We start from the raw sequence: 20000 nt of genomic DNA on the forward strand, positions 1-20000 counted from the left end.
TCATCACAAGCAGGCAGTACAAATGGCCATCCGCCCCATAATCTGAAGACACACAAACACACACACACACACACACACACACGCACACACACACACACACACACACACACACACACACACATACGCACACACACACGCACACACACACACACACACACACACACACACACACACACACACACACACACACACACACACACAGGGTCACACTGAGGATCAACTGGACAGTGCCCTCATATGCGTTTGGATCTGTTTCAAGTCATTCAGCTTTATTACCCCCAAACAGAGGAAACTGAGATGCTGAGGCAAAACAGCAACAGAGGCCCGGTAGTGATCAGATTACAGCCACGTTTACAATAGAGCTCTGTAGACATTACAAGCATATTTACAATATAGTTCTGGAGAAATAGATTAACGGTACATGGTAATTTACAATAGAGTTCTTTGTCAGTAGTGGTGTATAGGATGGAGTTATAGAGGAGTATTGCATAAAGGGTATATCTATAGACTAGAGCCCTGTCAGGGTGTTTGGTGTGAAATGACTGAATGGCTTTGAGTTGGCGATCCCCCAGCGAGTCCATTCTTTTGCTCAGGTCCCCTGAACAACACCGCAGCCTCTGCTCTGACAGATGTGACACAAAAAGGAGTGAAAAGTCGCCTCTCCCAATCGTCTATCCTGCTGCCAAATCTGATTATGTGGAAATGTAGAGCTGTGAGGATAATATGACAGAAGCGTGTTAGGAGCCACAGCTTCCTCTGAGCAGCCAAAACCGCCAATCCTGCTGGTCTCCCCTACTGTTACGTCATACCTACACCATACAGTGGGAGTCTCCTGTTCACATTCACACATACACACACACACACTCACGCATGCACATGCACACACACACACAGACAGAGACACACACACACACATACACACATACTGTAGATGCACACATGCACATATATACAGACACACACACACATACACACACGAGGTCACTGAGACACACACACACACACACACACACACACCTCCCTGGTCCCTGGTGCAGTCACTAACATTGGATATGGATGTGATTTTGGACTGTGATTTTCTGGACGAACTGATCCTGATTCTCACAGAGCCCACCTCTGTTCATTCAAATTCAATGGCCGTTTAATTTAACCTCAGTGTGTGTGTGTGTGTGGGGGGGGTGGGGGGGAGTAGGGGCTCTCACTAGTCTGACACAAGGGTGTGAGTGTTCTAACGGGTGTGGGTGTGTGTGTCTGGTGTGTTTGAGAGTTCCTGAGCCGTGCGGACGTGTGTCTAATGAGGTAAAGCTCTTTAGTGGTGTGTGTGTGTGTGTCTGATGAGATAGAGCTCTTTAGTGGTGTGTGTGTGTGTGTGTGTGTGTGTATGTGTATCTGATGAGATAGAGCTCTTTAGTGGTATGTGAGTGTGTGTGTCTGGTGAGATAGAGCTCTTTAGTGGTGTGTGAGTGTGTGTGTGTGTGTCTGATGAGCAAGGCTTTGAACCAGTTCACGGAACGAAAACAAAAACTTTACATTTTTTATGTTCCGGAACAGAATCGTTTATCTAAAATAATGGTAACCGGTTAATACCGTTATTTTTTTTCTGTTCTTTGACGAGATTTCTATGCAATATGACTTGGTGAGGTTCACTTCTGGTCATTCACTCATCTGGAGAAATATAATAAAAGAAATATAGAAGGCTGCCAGCAGGTAGCCTAATCAAGATTGTATGCCCAAGCTCTAGCCTGTCTCTCAAGTTCAATCATAAGAGGTAAATATTGTTCCAAACATCTCACAAATGTTTGGTTTTAAATATGAATTCTATCTATTTAGATAGGCTACGAATTTCCAATGCATTGTTGTAAAAATATGCTGGGTCAAGCTAACAAAAATATAGCAAAATAAAGTTGGACAGCTTGCATTGACAGTACCTGGCTATTGCCCAGCATAGTTCATGGGTCGGCAACAGGCGGCCCGCGGGCCAAAGCTGGCCCACCAGCAATATTATTTGGCCCGCCAGATTATTCTTGTAGTCCAATTTTCTTTAAATCATTTACAAATAGCCTATTTACCAATCAGACCATGTGTGTTTGAACAAAAATGAGAAAGAACACCAGACGCACTATGATCCGGTCCTTTGATCCCTGATCCTCTGCCAGCATGTTGCGCTTTCGTGCCTCTGTCGGGATTGGATAGGCCACCTTGAAGGTGCCGCCAAAGATCCTTGATTACTAGCAAGATAGAGCAACATAATTCGTTACTATGGGAGCAAAACGGGACAGTTCCGGTCTGCATAAGTGGGAGTGTCACCCTACGTCACTAAATAAACTTTCTCTCTTAATAAGCAATAACAACAGATAAACATAATTGTGTTCACAGTATTATTGTCCATAATCATGTATGATACCAATGAATCATTCTTAAGGAAATTATATGAATAATTTAATTAGTCATGTGAACCGAGCTAGCTAGCTAGCTAACGCTAGCTTAAAATGCTATACAAGTGGATGGTAGTAGCTATGGCAATACAGCTATGCGCTAACAAGTGACTAGTAGTTGAAGGACTTCGCTTGTGGTGACTTTTTGTAAAGTTTCCTGATAAGATATTCTGTAGTTGTACTAAAAAGATGTTCTGTACATTAGGATATGTTTAAAATCCATGGGGTGAAACAAAGAGCAGGGGTAATTATAGCTAAGGTATGCACAAGCTTGGGGGCCAGACGTTTACCTATCAGGATATGAATGCATAGGAGAGATTGAACATCCCTAGCAGTTGTTTAGCCAGGGTCAAAGGTCCTTTGTAGAAATAGAATAAATACCTAGGCACATATGTATTACCAAAAGAGGTAAGGAGGACATAGGAGCTCTGTTCTATTCTGAGTTCACACAAACAAGTGACGACATGAGAAGGTATAAGAACCATGTACAGAAAGTCAGAAGCAGCTGGCTTCATGAACCTATGCTCTGTGTTGGATTAAAGCTACACCTGCAGTATTCTATTGTTTTGTCACAATTCTTCAGAGTTTGAATCAGTTAATTATTATTTGACACCACACGCTTAAACTTAATATACTGTTGCAAATTCGCTTGAGTATAAACTATCCACTTTAACTAATGTCAGTAGTGTTATTCAGCTAGTTGTCATTTCAAAGAAATTACACTTCTCCGTTTAAAATGTTACCTTAGCTAAGAGGCTAGCTAGCATGCTAACAACCGGACAGTAACTGGCAGCAGCATGGTCTAATATTAAGTTTGGTGGTATGTGAGTGTGTGTCTGGTGTGTATCTGTATGTGTGTATTTGGTGTGTGTCTGGTGTGTTTCTGTGTGTGGGTTTGGTGTGTTTCTGTGTGTGTGTGTCTGGTGTGTTTCTGTGTGTGTGTTTGGTGTGTGTCTGGTGTGTTTCTGTGTGTGTGTTTGGTGTGTTTCTGTGTATGTGTGTGTGGTGTGTTTCTGTGTGTGTGTTTGGTGTGTGTCTGTATCTGTATCTGCTGTGTTTCTGTGTGTGTCTGCTGTGTTTCTGTGTCTGCTGTGTTTCTGTGTGTGTGTTTTGGTGTGTTTCTGTGTATGTGTGTCTGGTGTGTTTCTGTGTGTGTGTTTGGTGTGTGTCTGTATCTGTATCTGCTGTGTTTCTGTGTGTGTCTGCTGTGTTTCTGTGTGTGTGTGTTTGGTGTGTGTCTGGTGTGTTTCTGTGTGTGTCTGGTGTGTTTCTGTGTGTGTGTGTGTGTGTGTGTGTGTGTGTGTGTGTGTGTGTGTGTGTCTGCTGTGTTTCTGTGTCTGCTGTGTTTCTGTGTGTGTGTGTTTGGTGTGTGTCTGGTGTGTTTCTGTGTGTGTCTGGTGTGTTTCTGTGTGCGTGTGTGTGTGTGTGGTGTGTTTCTGTGTGTGTGTGTGTTTCTGGTGTGTATCTGGTGTGTCTCAGTGTACTCCCACAGAGAGCCTTCAGGCAGAGAGTGTGTGAGCGTGTGAGTGAGAGGAAACATGTTTTGAATGAGGGATTATTTAATAAGGAGTCCAGTGGTGAGTCTCTGGTGGACGTCCCGTTCTGATGCCCGGATCTCCCCGCTCTGTGCTGAACACATCTGAGGAGAACAGAGAGCCCATTCCATTCTGTCTGCCCGCGGGGACCAGTCCACTTTGTTCACCACAATCTTCAAAATCTTCTCTCGTTTGTGTGTGTGTGTGTGTGTGTGTGTGTGTGTGTCTATCTGTGTCTATCTAACACAGACTGACTGTGTGTGTGTGTGTGTGTGTGTGTGTCTGAGAGAGAGAGAGAGAGAGAGAGACGGGCGGGGAGAGAGAAATTTCAGATTCTTTTTAATTGATCAGTTCACATAAATATTGAGATATTGACTGTGGGGCAGTTGGTTGCTGTGGAGCTCCAATCAAAATAAACACTGGAGTTGGTCATGGATCTCTAGCTTGAGCCACGCTAAGAATGGCATTTTCCCCCCAATCCTGCTGTGTTGCCCTAAGCTAGCTTTACAAGCAGACCGGCCATAAGCCCAAACAAGCAGGCTTGTCACTTACGCTAAACCAGATGAGTTAAGAGAATCCCTCTCTGTTGAAAGAATAGACGAGTGTGTAGAAATCTCTCTCCCTCCCTCCCTCTCTCTCTCTCTCACTCTCCCATTCAGGCTGGCTGAAGTGATGACAGCTGGCTGTATCTTGCCTAAATCTGGCTTAAAGCCGGAGGACTGCGCTGGTTAATATTTTAGCGGGGAGTTTGCGTTTCCAAAACATTTGGAGAGTTCATAAACACCACCACAGCGGCCACAGAGCTGAGAGCGAGGCTGCGTTCACTAACATGCTGATCGTCAGCTAAGCTCTACTCGCCGTCGTGTGTTTAGAACGGAGCACAACAAAGCCCACAGCCAGAACTACAACCAGACCAAACAAACAAACAAATAAGCAAGGGAACAAACAACAACAATGCGCCTCCATTCAGTGCAGGACCCAGGCTGTGTTACGCATTCAGCTGCTGGTACCTCGGCAATCTGTGTTACAGGCATTCAGCTGCTGGTACCTCGGCAATCCCCTCACACAGATTTCATGGCTGTATTGTTTTTATACGAATTCAGTGATTATGTATTTACTTACATGCCAAATTAGCAGAGATTACTGTGAAACAGCCGCTTACAAGCACACACACACACACACACACACACACACACACACACACACACACACACACACTACCTTTTTCACAGACACACAAAAATCCATCCTCTCACTTGTGATGATAAGATAATGAACAGAGAACCCTGTGCCCAGATGGCAGGTATGAGTGTGTGTGTGAATGCGTGAGTGTGTGTGTGTGTGTGTGTGTGTGTGTGTGTGTGTGTGTGTGTGTGTGTGTGTGTGCGTGTGTGTGCGTGTGTGTGCGCGCACGCTATTGCAGGCCTCAGCTGTCAGTCCAGTGCAGATCAGACAGTGCAAGAGACTGCAGTTTCACATCAAACACACATCCAGAAGAGGAAGCAGAAGCCTCATTATCGTTAGACACACACACACACACACAAACACACAATTACACCTAATCAGAACCAATCGAAGTTAAACAGGTGCTTCATCACTTGTGAAAGATCCAATGTGACATATATGTGTGCTCATGTGAAGCCCTTGTGTGTGTCGGTGTGTGTATGTATATCTGTGTGTGTCCTTCTTTTGTGTGTGTTTGTGTGCAGTGCATATGTGTATGTGTGTGCATGTGTATGCATCCATGTGTGTGTGTGTGTGTGTACATGTATGTACTGTATGTGTGTGTTTGTTTGTTTGTGTGTGTGTGTTTGGAGGGGGTCACTACTGCTCTCCCTATACTATGCCCCGGTCCAGGGGAACAGCTGTTTGTGGATCTGACTGTAAGCATTTGGGAGAGGCGGAGGGTTTAATTCCAAACTCAAGCTGCCCTCACAAACCCACTGATCAGCCGGGGAGGGGCGTGCGCCACAGCAGGGGGTGGGGGGGATTATGGACACTGGAGCCATTGTGCACTGGCACTACGACAGTGTGTGTGTGTGTGTGCATAAGTGTACATGATTGTATGTGTGTGTGTGTGTGCATAAGTGTACATGATTGTATGTGTGTGTGTGTGTGTGTGTGTGTGTGTGTGTGCATAAGTATACATGATTGTGTGTGTGTGTGTGTGTGTGTGGTGGAAGGGAATGACACACACAGGGAGGATCAAACGAAGGTGCCGCTTGCCCAGCAGGTGGTGCATTCACGAAATTACCCAGATATCAGTGTCTCATGTTGGTGTTACACTTTTCATGAAAATATCCTTATCCGTGTGTGTGCGTGTATGAGTGTGTGTGTGTGTGTGCGTGTGTGTGTGTGTGTGTGTGTGTGTGTGTATTTGATACCTGTGCTCATGTTTGCGGTTACACTCATAATAAAAAAACATATCATATTCAGCCATATCAATGATAGCAATGATCAGTGCTCATGTTGGGGTTACAGTACACTATTCATGAAAACATACATCCATGTGTGTGCGTGTATGTGTGTATATGTGTGCACGTGTGTGTGTGCGCATGAGTCTGTGTATGCATGTGTGTGCGTGGGTCTGCGTGTGTGTGTGATGATGCCTGTGCTTATGTCGGGGTTACACTCACAAAATATGTATATTCACAGTCCCAGATAAAGCTCTTCCCTGAAGAGCAGTGGTCATGCCCAGTCTGACCTAAGTGCCCTGTGAGGGCAAGGGGTCATGCCACACACTACCATGCCAGTGCCCTGTCTAGTCTGGTCTGGTCTGTGTGCCCTCCGAACACACCACTGCCACAACACACAGCCAACGGACTTAGCAAGGAGCAGCTATACTCCCAAGGTCAGAGAGGAGCTGTAATCAGTGCGTGTGTATGTGCTTGTGTGTGTGTGTGTGTGTGTGTGTGTGTGTGTGTGCATGTGTTTGTGAGTGCATGTGTGATGTTTGTGTCTGTCTGTGCATGTGTGTGTATACATGCATGCATGCATTAGTGTGTGTGAGTATGCGTGTATGCTTGTGTGTGTCTGTGCAAGTCTGTGTGTGTGTGTGTGTGTGTGTGAGAGAGAGAGAGAGAGTGTGTGTGTACGTGTGTGTCAGCAGATCTCAGCGTGGAGGCAAGGCTCATGGCGGGGATGGTGGTGGTGGGGGGTTGGGCTCAGAGGAAGGAGGGTGACCTTGTGATCGGCTCTCTGAGCGGAAAACCAGAGTGAGGGATCCAACAGCGAGATCCTGACGAGCTCGGAGCTGCCCTCCTGCCCGGCACTGCCAGTCTCACCCGAGCACAACCTCGGCCTCGGTCCATGCGCTCACATTACACAACTTCTCTCACATAAGGAAGGGTCGGCTAAACTGCTTTTACATTACATCACTAACTGAAGAATAATGAAGGGTCTGGCAAAGTGCTATTGAATCCTGCTTTCATCCTGCAATCTGAACAAATATATATTCAACATGCTCATCTTCAATGCAATTAATTTGCAGTTTGTTTCTTTGGTCTCTGTCCAAATTCAACCTCTCATTCAGATCATCAAATTAACACTAAATGAATAACTATTACTTAAGAAAAATACTTTGTTTCTTTTCAGACCTGTCCAAGTAGCCAGCGGCCAGTGTGTGTGTATGTGTGTGTGTGTGTGTGCACCAGTCCCAGCAGATCTGGAGCACTGGTTCATTCTCTGGACTGCCTACAGCACTGCCGGCACGACAGACAGGCAATCATGTTTTTCATTCAGAGTGGCAATATTGTGATGTCCGCCTCAATCCTGGAGTTATCGGTGCACTCACTGCCCCAGTTTCCCTCCGCAGCGAGGGTGCCGTGCCAGGAAGCCCCTGGGCATCGCCATGGAGACGGTCCAGCTCTGAGATGCCATATAGCCAATATGCTATTCTGATTCAGTAAGCCAGGCAGGGGGAAATACATCGGCACGGGGCATTTACACTGGCCGGGGTCATTTATACTGGCACGGGGCATTTACGCTAGCATAGGGCATTTATGCCAGGGGGCATTTGCATTGGCCAGGGGCATTTACACTGATATTAGCATTTACACTGGCACGGGGTATTTATGCTGCTGACAGACAGTGTCTGTGTGTCTCAGGATGCTAACTGATCAGAGTCGTCACCACTCAGCGATTTTTATGTAATTACTTAGCCCCTCAGGCCATACTGGCACACTGATCATTCAACTTGAGGAACACATACCACAAAGGGTTTATTTTAGTAAATAACTGCTAAATCAGACTACTTGACAAACAATTTAACTGTCAACTGTGCAAATAACACTAATGAGAGATGAGAGATGTGCACGACTGCATTGAAATCTGTGATTGGCTCATGCTCTGGGTACAAATCTGATGAGGAGGATGCACACATTAGGTTTTGTTGTACTGGGTTGTTTTTGTTATCCATATGAAAGTGCACACGATGCACATAACAAAACAAAACACACAGTAGAATATTTTTTATGCACAGCTGAGTTGGTGCCCCCCACAGTCCTGCTGTGTGTGTAGCTCCCACAGCGCTGCTCTGATGTGTGTGTGTGTGTGTGTGTGTGTGTGTGTGTGTGTGTGTGTGTGTGTGTGTGTGTGTGTCTAATGGCCCTGATGTGACACATTTCTGAGCCCACTACGGCTGCAGGCTCTTTCAGTCACTCCACATATAGCGAAACTGATTTCCTAACAGCACAGACTATCCATCTGTTTTCAAACATGTTGAATTTAAGCCTCAGGCAAAAACTCCACACTCATCATCTCTCTATTAACTACAGACCGCACTGTGTGTCCAATCACAAAACCAACCACCAGCATTCAAAGTAATTACTTTAACAGCAGTCATCTCTTTGAGTCAAATGTCACATTCTGCCTCGTTGCACAAAAAGAGGCTACACCAGTATCCCTCAGAGTAGAGGTATTTTAGACATAAAACTCTAATTGCATTAACAAGCCCTCCGCAGGTTAGGACATATTGAATCACACATGCACACATGTGTGTGTCCATTGTGTTCAACCCAGCATGCATCACATCAAGTTAGATCTGCACAGATCTGTATGAAGACGAACACGCCTAGTGATTCGACTTCCTCCTGACTTCCCCTTCCTGTCTTGAGGATATGGTGATCTCTGACACTGGACCTGGCAAATGGATAAGAGCACTAACACCAAGGCCGTAGTCATGATGTCAACATTGGGGGGGACCAAATCTGTGGTGGGGTCTGAGGGACCAGACAGAATTTCAATAGATTTCCCACCATGAAAAAAATATTATTAAAAATCACAAACAAGCCGTTAGTGAAGTCAGTCAATTAGGGTATTCCAAACTTTTGACGAACATAGGCATGACATTGATGGATTATGAACCCCTGGGCACAGATGCCCCCACCCCCCCCTTCTCCAGAGGGGTCCTGAAGCATTCTCCCACGGAAATTTTTTTTTTTTTTTTTTAAATGACCCTTTAAATGATGACTTCTGGTGAGTTTTGTGAAAAGAGAAGGGTGTTCCCTGAAGATTAATTTAGATTTTATTATGCTGGCGGCTAATCACACAATTTTAACGTAGTTTGAAAGGGACAGGATTCAGGAATAGGCTACTAAGACAGGCCCCTCTTCTGTCTGACTCACCTCATGTTACCCCCTGTATTATAGACTGGCTTCTGACAGAAATTTGACAGTTTTGTGCCAACATGTAGGCCTAGTACTACAGCCTTTAATTGGTGAATGGAGGTGCAAATTCCTTTCTTTGGATATTACCTCGATTCACACTGTAGGCTATCACCGCCAGTGCATTTTAAACGTTTTTCCCAACTTGTGTGCCATCGCCACATTTGATTCCTACGTTTTGCCTGCATGGATGCGCGATTCAGTGCGCATCTAAATAATATGCAAGATACAACAACCGAATGCATTATTATGACCCCCACTAAACTTTTTACGGAAAAATTTTGTTTGGTCCTCGGGGGCCACTCCTCCCCGGCGCTGGCCCCCCCAAACCTCCAAAAATGCAGTTTTTCCTAAATAACTACCTGAACTGTGGCACCGAGGATGAAGAATTTTTTATGGTATGTTGGTCTCAAGGGCCCACATCAACCTAGCCCATAATCACTCATTTGTGATTTGCACCCCCCCGGTAAAAAATGAAAATGCAATATCATTCTGCTTTAATCGCCCCTCTCTTCAGTTGAAATGTTCAGAACTGCACCAATTTTCTCTTGGGGTATGCCAAGTTTCGTAGAATTTCATCCATTCCATCCATCTAAAAAAATTATACACAAGCACACACACACAGACACGCACATACTATCGGTATCTGCAATTAGAGCGGCCGATACATAATTACAAATTCAGTAGGATTAAAGGATTCATCAATTATTTAGCTGCATTTCCAGTATTGGCGTTACTAGTCGTTTGTCCACCAGATGGCGCATCATTGAGATGTAATTTTGTTGGAAGTTACTCTAAAGTGGGTTGGAAAGACACGTTTCCTACAAGGACAATACTGTAGTTTACCGCAGAGAACGTCTAATAAGGGTAGGATGATTTTCACATGAAATGTAACTCCCATTTCTTCTTGAAGCCGAAATAAATCTGAGAATGTTTATCGGACATGCTTGGTTTTCACTGCAGGAACGTTAATCTTATACAAGTTGTATAGGCCTACCTACGACCTAGGTAAAACTAGATTTACCGCATAGCGGTACAAAATATGACCTGTGTGTGTTATTGTTAATGCGGGCAAGCAGCCCGCGTAACCTGGCACTGCAAAAATTTGTAGCATTGTTATAAAACCTTTAAAATCTCAAGTAAGGCAGTTCATCACAGTTCATCCATTGCAACTGGACTGATGAAAGGTCATGTTCACAGGCAACATTGTATTTGGGGAAAGCAGAAGGTATCAGTTTTACATTTATTTATTTATTTATTTATTTACAAACAAAACAATCCCGGTCATTTCCATGCAGTTTTCAACAGCTATCAAGAAGAGAGGTCATGCCATGGATTTTTGTGAATGTTTCTTCTTCTACATTTGCAAGATTTTAGTCATCTTTAATTCATATGATATTCAACTTTATTGTCAATGCACAAACTAAATACCAATAGTGTAAAATGAAATGCAGTTTTACATCTAACCAGTGGTACAAATAACTGACATGTCCAAAAAGGCCTTCATGAAATGCGTCGCTAGACTGTTCACATTTTAACGGCGTCCGTTAATGTTAGTGGGAAAAATACTGATTTCCACATTGCAACTACTGAATCCATTGTGTGTGTGAAGTATCATTGTTTGGATACTTCACACACACACATGCTTTTTAATCGCATAGACTACAACTACCAAGCTGGAATCAAAGCACATCGACTCCCCCCTCACACCCTAAACACGCACTTCAAACAAACAAACAAGCGTCTCAGTCTCACGCATGTAGGCAAAACTGTATCGGACCGGTGTAACGTTGGTATTAAATCACCCATCGCAAAGAATGATTTTTGTAGCACGTGCAACAAATATGTGTAGGTAAAGCCCCGCCCTGGATACATCTTTCAACGTGCGCTCTAAAACATTTGGTTTAAATGGAGATGTAGATTATCACGGGTGCGTTAATAAATCTACATTGCGGCGAGTTGACACAAATTATTAACTTTGACGAATTTATGTAGTTTCAGTCCTAGTTACTTTACTTTTAACCATGCTCTTTCTTACTTGAATCACCTTTGAAAATACAGGATTGAAGTAGCCTAGTGGGTGTTTGGGAATGAACGTTAACTCAGATGCTTTTTGAGACTTTGAGCAGGAATGTCATCTCAGGTAACCTAGAGGAATTGAAATGATGAAATATGACCAAGGCATTAAAAAGCTGCTTGTTTGTCAGGATACTTTTTCACTGATTTATTTTAAAAAAATATGAGCTATGAGTGTGAATGTTATATATTCCATCCGACAAATTATGTTTAACTGGTGAGTGTACAGTCACTAAATGTACACATAACTTAATTTTTTTAGACCCCCCCATGGATGAAATTCTCTTGTCATACCACCAGAGAATGTCAGGTTAATCATGCACATAAAATTTGGTGCAGGTATGAACATCTTAACTGAAGAGAGGGGCGATTAAAGCAGAACCCCCCCATGGATGAAATTCTCTTGTCATACCACCAGAGAATGTCAGGTTAATCATACACATAAAATTTGGTGCAGGTATGAACATCTTAATTGAAGAGAGGGGCGATTAAAGCAGAATTATATTGCATTTTCATTTTTTATCAGTTTTTTATTCATTTTCAAGTCCGCTTGATACTGTAAGCCAGGTGTTTTCAACCAGTGGTCCGTGAGGACATTGCTGGTGGTCCCTGACCATGGATTCAGTAGTTGCAATGTGGAAATCAGTATTTTTCCCACAAACAATAACGGACGCAGCTCTCAACTTGGCCCGTTAAAATGTGAACAGTCTAATGACGCATTTCATGAAGGCCCTTTTGGACATGTCAGTTATTTGTAGCACTGGTTAGATGTAAAACTGCATTTCGTTTTAGACTATTGGTATTTAATTTGTGCATTGACAATAAAGTTGAATATCATATGAACTAAAGATGACTAAAATCGTGCATATGTAGAAGAAGAAACATTCACGAAAATCCATGGCATGACCTCTCTTCTTGATAGCTGTTGAAAACTGCATGGAAATGACAGGGATTGTTTTGTTTGTTAATAAATAAATAACTAAATAAATGTAAAACTGATACTTCTGCTTTCCCCAAATACAATGTGCCTACAGGTGTACATGATCTTTCATCAGTCCAGTTGCAATGGATGAACTGTGATGAACTGCTCTACTTGTGATTGTTTAGAGATTTTAAAGATTTTATAACAATGCTACAAAACCTTCGCAGCACCAGTAGGCTACTTGCTGTGCGGCCCGCACACACAGGCATGTCAAACAAGCATACACAAAAGTTTCAAGAGTGTGGGGGAGTAGAAGATGGATACAAATGGATTAGTGTGATTTATGTTTGCGGAACGGATGTACAGGACTGCGCGGCGGTCATATTGTTTTGTACCGCTATGCGGTTCATCTAGTTATTTTTCTGTGTCCGTATATTGGCGGGGACATTTTGGTCATATTTGAATATTCGGGGGGACACGTCACAGAGCCAAGCTAATGCAGAGCTGATGGTGGCAAATAGCTATTTGCTGGAGGGCTGGGAACTGTGGCGTGCAGAGATGATGATTCATGATTTGCCATATGCTTCACATGGACCAGCAGGCCTGGATAGGCTCTTGGCCAGTGGAGACTATCAGACTATGCTCGGTGTCCCAGTGGAGGCTAGCAACTTGCATGCTCAGAGTCCCAGTGGAAGCTAGCAGCTAATGTCTTTAGTGTCCCAGTGGAATGTACTAGCTTGGGTTCTTAGATTTCCAGTGAAGGGTGGCATGGTGGGTGTCCTAACAAAAGGCTAGTGCTATTACACAGTACATGTGTGTTCTATAGGCCTCATGGATCTCTGCTATCTGGTCTTACTAAATATATAGCAGTAGAAACTGATGACTGATGCTCATCAAGTGTCTGCATCACCACACTATTCTGCCAGTGGCCTTTTCAGTCTTGCCAGTGGTCACGGGGTGGGACAAAATATCGATATATCAGTATGACTTCTTTTTACGATCATACATCAATACACTGCGACCAAATATCAATATTTTTTCAAAACTATTAAATTCATTCATAAACATCAACATAAACACTAATGTGTCTGGAAACACTGTAAATATACAATATATTTACAAAATAAATCTGTGTTATTTTTTTAGAGATGTATAGTTTTGCTCATTTAAAAAAAATGTAGATTTTTAAGAGGCACTAAGCAAAACTCAAAATCCATTGTGAAATTGTGAATAAATACATAATTCCAGTTTTTTGTCTTTTTCTTTCTCTTCATATACACATTTCGTGATGTTCATAGATTAATCATTTGCAAGCTATCAATTGCAATCTTATCGTTATCATGGGCAAAGTATCACTATACAGTATAGATTTGTGAGTTACTCTGTGATTCCCAGCCCTTGAGCTCACCCTAATTGCAATGCAATTTCCCATTGCCAACCAACTAAGTTGCTAACATGGTTTTGGGAAACGCACCCCTGGTCAGAGACTTTCTAATGAGGAGACACAGACCTCAAAGAATCTCCCATAGAAATGTATGGGGTTAGTTCGTAACGCAAACATGGCAGTTGGTCTACACATATTCCGCCTCCTTCCGCCGCCAAAGGTTGACATGTGAATACATCGTGCCAATCATGTGGTATGTTGTGAATACATCGTGCCAATCATGTGGTATGCTGTGAGTAAATCGTGCCAATCATGTGTTGTGATCTCGCAGCTGGAGCGAGGTTGGTGTGATTCGTGAAGCATTGCGCACGCCCAGTTCTACCCCAAATAGATGCCCGATAAGTGCCCAAAAAGCACTGCAATATGGCCGGCGAGTGGAGGGACTTGCCTAAAAGGACTCTGATCTGGTCTCCTCAGCTTTGGCCCCTCAGATGCTAAGAGTTCCTGAATTTCCCCTTGGGGATCAATAAAGTATCTATCTATCTATCTATCTATCTATCTATCTATCTATCTATCTATCTATCTAAGAGAAAAGAGAGCAATTGCCCAACATGAGAGGGAACAAGAGTCCAACACACAGGCCCATCAGGGAGCATCATGTCTGATCATCCGCATCCCAGAAGAGTGTGTCCTTGTCCCTGCATGTGTCATCATGCCCTCCTGTGTGATCCTGTGGGAGGCGGCTGACTCACTGGTCAGTCCCCTGTGACTCCATGGGCTGATGACCCCATGGGCTCTATACCAAGCTCTCCGGTGCCCAGCAGCACGGCTGCCATCTCGGCTGTGAAGAGACCCCAAGCTGAATGTCTCCTCAGTGGGGCATTTGTAGGGCCAGAGCAGGACACAGGAGGATTGGGCACGGGCATGTAGTGGGCATCGCCACTCAATTCACACTCATGTGTGTGTGTGTGTGTAAGGGTGAGCTGCAGCTGAGTACCACAGCTTTCATGTGATAGTGAGACATCTCTGTTCTCCATCAGTTGTAAGTAATCTCGTTGATGCCTGAGGGAGGCAGTAAAATCTCCATTTTGTGAGAGCAGCTATTAAAATAATGTAATTTAGTTTGCAGTGCCTACTGTGTAGAGAGAGAGAGAGCATTACCTACTGCCATGTAAAGATTTGAGGAAACAACTTGTTACTGTTTACCAATGTGCTCCAATAATACCTCATGGTGCTGCTGCAACTATAGCTTTATGACTGTGGTCTTGTCAGATGGATTGTCTGATTGGAACAAGAGACAAAAATGTTAAAACACACAAACACGTACACACACACACACACACACACAGAGAGAGAGAGAGAGACACTATGTTTACTGGGTGATCGCTTCACATGTGTGGCTGTTCATCAGAAAAAAAAACATCACACACTGGTGGCAACTTCCACAGAGACACCATATGCTGATCAACAATAAGACAATATGTTTACAGGTTAACAGAAGCCTTCGCCAATGCTGACATTGAATATGTTTCAATATTTTTCAACAATATGTTATTTTATTTTATTAAATTTTGAAAACAGCACTTTGGTCAGCATAAGCTGTGTATAAATGTGCTATAAAAATACATTTTATTTACTTACTTTTTACTTCACACTCTGAGGATGAGGCTCTTGAACTATGAGGTTTTACTTCAGATCCAAACCAATGGCGACCTCTGTTGTGATCTGATAATGTACTAATTCTTCATGTTATTAACTCTTCATGTTATTAATACGTACAACTTTTCAATGTTTCCACATATAATTCTGTGTATTTGCCTCTTCAGATCACATGTTTCCTACTGAAAGATAACCAGCAGTGTAGGAAATCTAATTCTGCGGATTTGTTAAGTCAATCTCCTGTTTCTGCTTACAGCATGTGTTGAACCACTCTGTTTGCCATGAAAACTGCCCGGGCCTTTTGTAGGGATATGAGGCTGATCCCATGAGAAACTCAGCATTGGGACATAATGAAGGCTCAGGACAATAATGAACGAGGGGAACAATCAGCCTCAGAGCTCTTCGCAGCGTCCAATGAACTTGTTTTCGTTGCTGTCACTTCCACTGTGGACAGAGCTCCATTCAGCACCTTACTTCAGCTGGGCATCAAATTAATCATCTCTAATTGCTGCTGTTTACTCCGAAATTCCCATCCAGTGAATAATTCCGTATCAGGCCTCTTGCACTGTGTTGTGTAAATGTGTTGGGCTTGATGATCATTTCAACACATAAATACTGTAATAGTTATTTTTCATGTGAAAGTTGAAAGTACACAAAAAATAAGCCAAGAATCAATGTATGTCTATTGAAGAATGTAAGTATGTCTATTGTGTTTGAGATTTAGGCATTAGCAGAAATCAATGAGCGTGAAATTTCATTTACAGAGGTTTTTACCAAGATCTTCCTGTTTTTAAACACAAAAACTGATCTCATGTTTAATCATTTATGGCTCCCAAATAAAACTCCAAAGACTCACTGCCCCTCTGGTGACGGCTTGTGACAACTCGTAACTTGTAAAATGACGTAACTTCCTTGTAAGAAATCGCCGTGAACCAGGGTTCCTTTGATTTGTACGAGATCGCTTCCCGTCAGACGACTTTAGGGGGACGTAGAGGGCTGTCATTTTGCGTAACGCTTTGTTTTTCGGTCATCTTATACTCGTAAGAAGAGACCTTTGGACAAATGGATCGCACAAACACTCACTTCACTTCAGGGACACCACACGGGCAAGGTTATTTACATGCTTTACATAAATAAAAGCAAACACACACACACACTGGTGTGTTGCTCTGCTATTTAAAACACACATTCACATACTCAGAGAGGGAGAGATGTGATTATTTTTTGTGTTCCTTTATGACCAGGACTTCTTGATGTCATATGATCCAGGGAGGGACTAATTATTCTCCTCTGCTTTTCGGCATCTCTTTAACTTCACATCTTTTGGACAGAACATTCTCTCTCATCCAGCAAAGATGCTCTTCAATCTGCATACCGCAGTTCTATAGAACAGCAGTACAGCTGAGCTGTACATGCAGGGCGTGTACTGATATAGCTTATCTTCCCTGATTCTCTGCAATCAGAGTATCACAGAGGTGATGTGTACTGTTGTGTACCAGTTTGTGTGTGTGTATGTGACTTTCTATAGGTACAACATCCTTTCAGACAATGCTACCATACCATCATCATTACAGTCTGAGGTTTGCACCAGTGAGCACTCTGTGACTGAAGTTTGATCTTAACAATTTGCACAAATCATGTCATATCAACTAATTGTGAGACAGCATTATACACATTATTCAACAGAAGCAACTGGGAAGTTAAGGAATATCATCTTTGTGTTCATCTGTCTTTAGACTGTCTTCAGAATGGTGAGGGAAATGAATTTAGCTTGAGTGAGTGAGCATTCATTGCACACTAATTTAATGAAAGGAACCCTGTGGTGTGAAGTGTTTGTGGTGCTGAGTGTGGACATCTTTAAAGGTTGGCCAGTGGCCACCGATGTGTCCACGTCACTAGAGCAGTCGGCTCAGATGCAGGGACATGGTTGCCTATCGACCGGCCGTCTCTTCATCCTCTGAATGCGAATCCGAGAAACAGCAAGAAGTGCGCACTCGTTGCCACACCCACCCCGCTGAAGGCTACTAGCCACACCACGCGCACGAGAAAGCTGCTCGGTGTTCCTGTTGGAATGAGTAGTAATGGCAACCGTGGAAACGGCAGCATGAGCGACAGAAGTTGGCCGCCACTGCGGAGCCCAGGCGTCGTTCGGAGACTGTCTGGTGTCTGCACCGCCCGAGGCAGCACGGAGCAGCCAGTGTGTAAATATAAACAAGCACGCAATCAGCCTGAACGGGTGTAAACGACAAAAGAGTTGTGCAAGACGCCAGAGCCATTATCGGCGCCTCCGTGAAAAGATGCGGAGTCGACTATATCAATGCGCATGATACTGCGGCTCTACTCCACCAGCACGCGACAACTCACCTTGAATCGTAACGTGTCTGAGCTGCCAGTCTGGTCCCGGAGGGCGGGCGCCCGACCAATACACGCCCCGCAGCCCCGCCAGAGCCACCAATCAGGGCGCAGTGGGGGCGGACCCAGCGGCTAAATTCCCACACTTGGTTTCACTTTGCACTTGAGTGGAGCTCGAGCTCCGGGTTTTACGACGGCGACGGCGCAGGTGCTCGCGGTCTCATCGGTGGAGGATGCGTTCGGAAGGACAGGAGGGGGAAGAAAGAAGGAAAATGCTCTAGAGAAGGTTCATAGGACATGAATAAGCGAGTATTAGCCGGAAGCCGTGCGGTCGAAGGAAATCGAATATGAAAGATTTATTGAAAGGGGCACTTTGAGCTATTATTTCAGGTCGGCAATAGTACTATGATTTGGTATGTGGCCACTTTGATAGCAAGTGTATTCAGCACCAGAGGAACGGCAGCTCAAGGTGAGTTGAAGTGCAGTATTTTGTTCTGCTCCCATATCGCCTCCCCGTTTTATTTGGGCATGTCGGTGCGGTGCTCGTACAGCCCCTTAGAATAAACCGCCCGTTGCCTGGAATGAAAGACCCATCTAACGGGTTTCCTCCATATTGACATTTCATCAAATGGGTTAGACGAAAGTTCAACCGGTTCGCAGTGGATCTGCCAATTTATTTGGGTGAATTTTATACGGACTCCTCTGCGGGAGAAGACCCATAGACTGGCTGGCTCTGCGTTTTGATCAGCCACTAATTACTGATGATTGCGTTATGAGCCATTGATCCATTAAGATGAAGAGGAAATTACGCGTGTACGCCTGATATTATGGGCAAGATGACTGAGGGCTTCGCCATGTTATTGGGGTATTGAGAAAGGGTTGGAGCACTGCGATAGGCAGCAAATTGTCACCAGCAAATTCAAAATCCCCTTTTTTAGAGGGGGCAATGCCATCATCAGCACAGCGTGGTTTATCATGCTGTTAGGCTAGAGACGCGGTAGCCTACAATGTCTGTCTGCTGGTCACATTTATAGTAGGCTAGGCGATGGCTTAATGGTAGCCTAATATTGCATTTCAGTCCCATAACATTTCATTACATTAGAAGACGGCATTTTTACCCAGATGTACCAGTGGACTTACAAGACCTGAGAGATTCTGGTTGAAACCCATTTCTGTCATAGTGCAGCTTATGTATTTACAATGATTACTTATAGCTTCCAACAGTTTTTTCATGGTATCGCTACTATCCCCTACGTGTAGCCTACATTTCAAATGTTATGTTTATTTCATTTACTACTGACCTATGGACTTACTTAACCTTGCATTTCCATTTGTGTCCAGAGGGCGAAGCTGTTTCCCGCCCGCTTAGACGCGCGGCCTTTAAAGATTCATGTATGTCCGTTATGTGCTAATGTCACCTGTGGAACTCGAGTTGCAGCGGGGATGACTGATGGCCATTTATGTCCAGTCATGTAAAATTGCCCTTGAAAGGTGATTTTCTATAAATGAATGAGGTAATGGACGGCGATTGTGTGTCTGAGCCGATATATAATCACGAAATGTGATTAGCCTACATAAATCTCCAAACGTCTTAGATAAATATTTACTCGAGGTTGAGCAGCATTCTGTTGTAACTAAGTGATGTGTTTCTGGCTCTGTTGGCCAGCAGGCAGTTCTAAGTGGAGCAGATCTTATTTGTGTGTAGGCTACCCAGGGAAAAGCTTACTGCAATATCAAAATCTGAAGTGGAAACAATTAACACCAATATAGCATGATTGGTATCCAAGGTAATTACATTGGATTGGTATCCAAGAAAATAACAGTGTGACTCTGTCAGAGACTGTGTTCATATCGTGCAGAACCTGCAGTTCCCCCTTTGGCTGTGTAGTCAGTTATTCAGCTGAGTATGTTCATATAGGCCTGCATTGCGTGCTATTCTCTCTTCTCAGATGGTGCCATATGCCATTAATGTAA

General features: G+C 43.8%; 1 protein-coding gene across 1 annotated transcript in view; it reads left to right on the forward strand.

Moving 5' to 3' along the window:
• The first annotated feature begins 17892 nt into the window (after positions 1-17892).
• Positions 17893-20000, forward strand: part of igsf9ba (immunoglobulin superfamily, member 9Ba) — an 86140-nt gene continuing 84032 nt past the window's right edge. Inside the window, 1 exon segment of the mRNA XM_048267008.1 lies at positions 17893-18495. Within this exon segment, the coding sequence (XP_048122965.1) occupies positions 18432-18495 (64 nt within the window). The 5' untranslated portion in view covers positions 17893-18431.

Source organism: Alosa alosa, chromosome 16 (genome assembly GCF_017589495.1).
Source record: "Alosa alosa isolate M-15738 ecotype Scorff River chromosome 16, AALO_Geno_1.1, whole genome shotgun sequence".
Taxonomy (NCBI): domain Eukaryota; kingdom Metazoa; phylum Chordata; class Actinopteri; order Clupeiformes; family Clupeidae; genus Alosa; species Alosa alosa.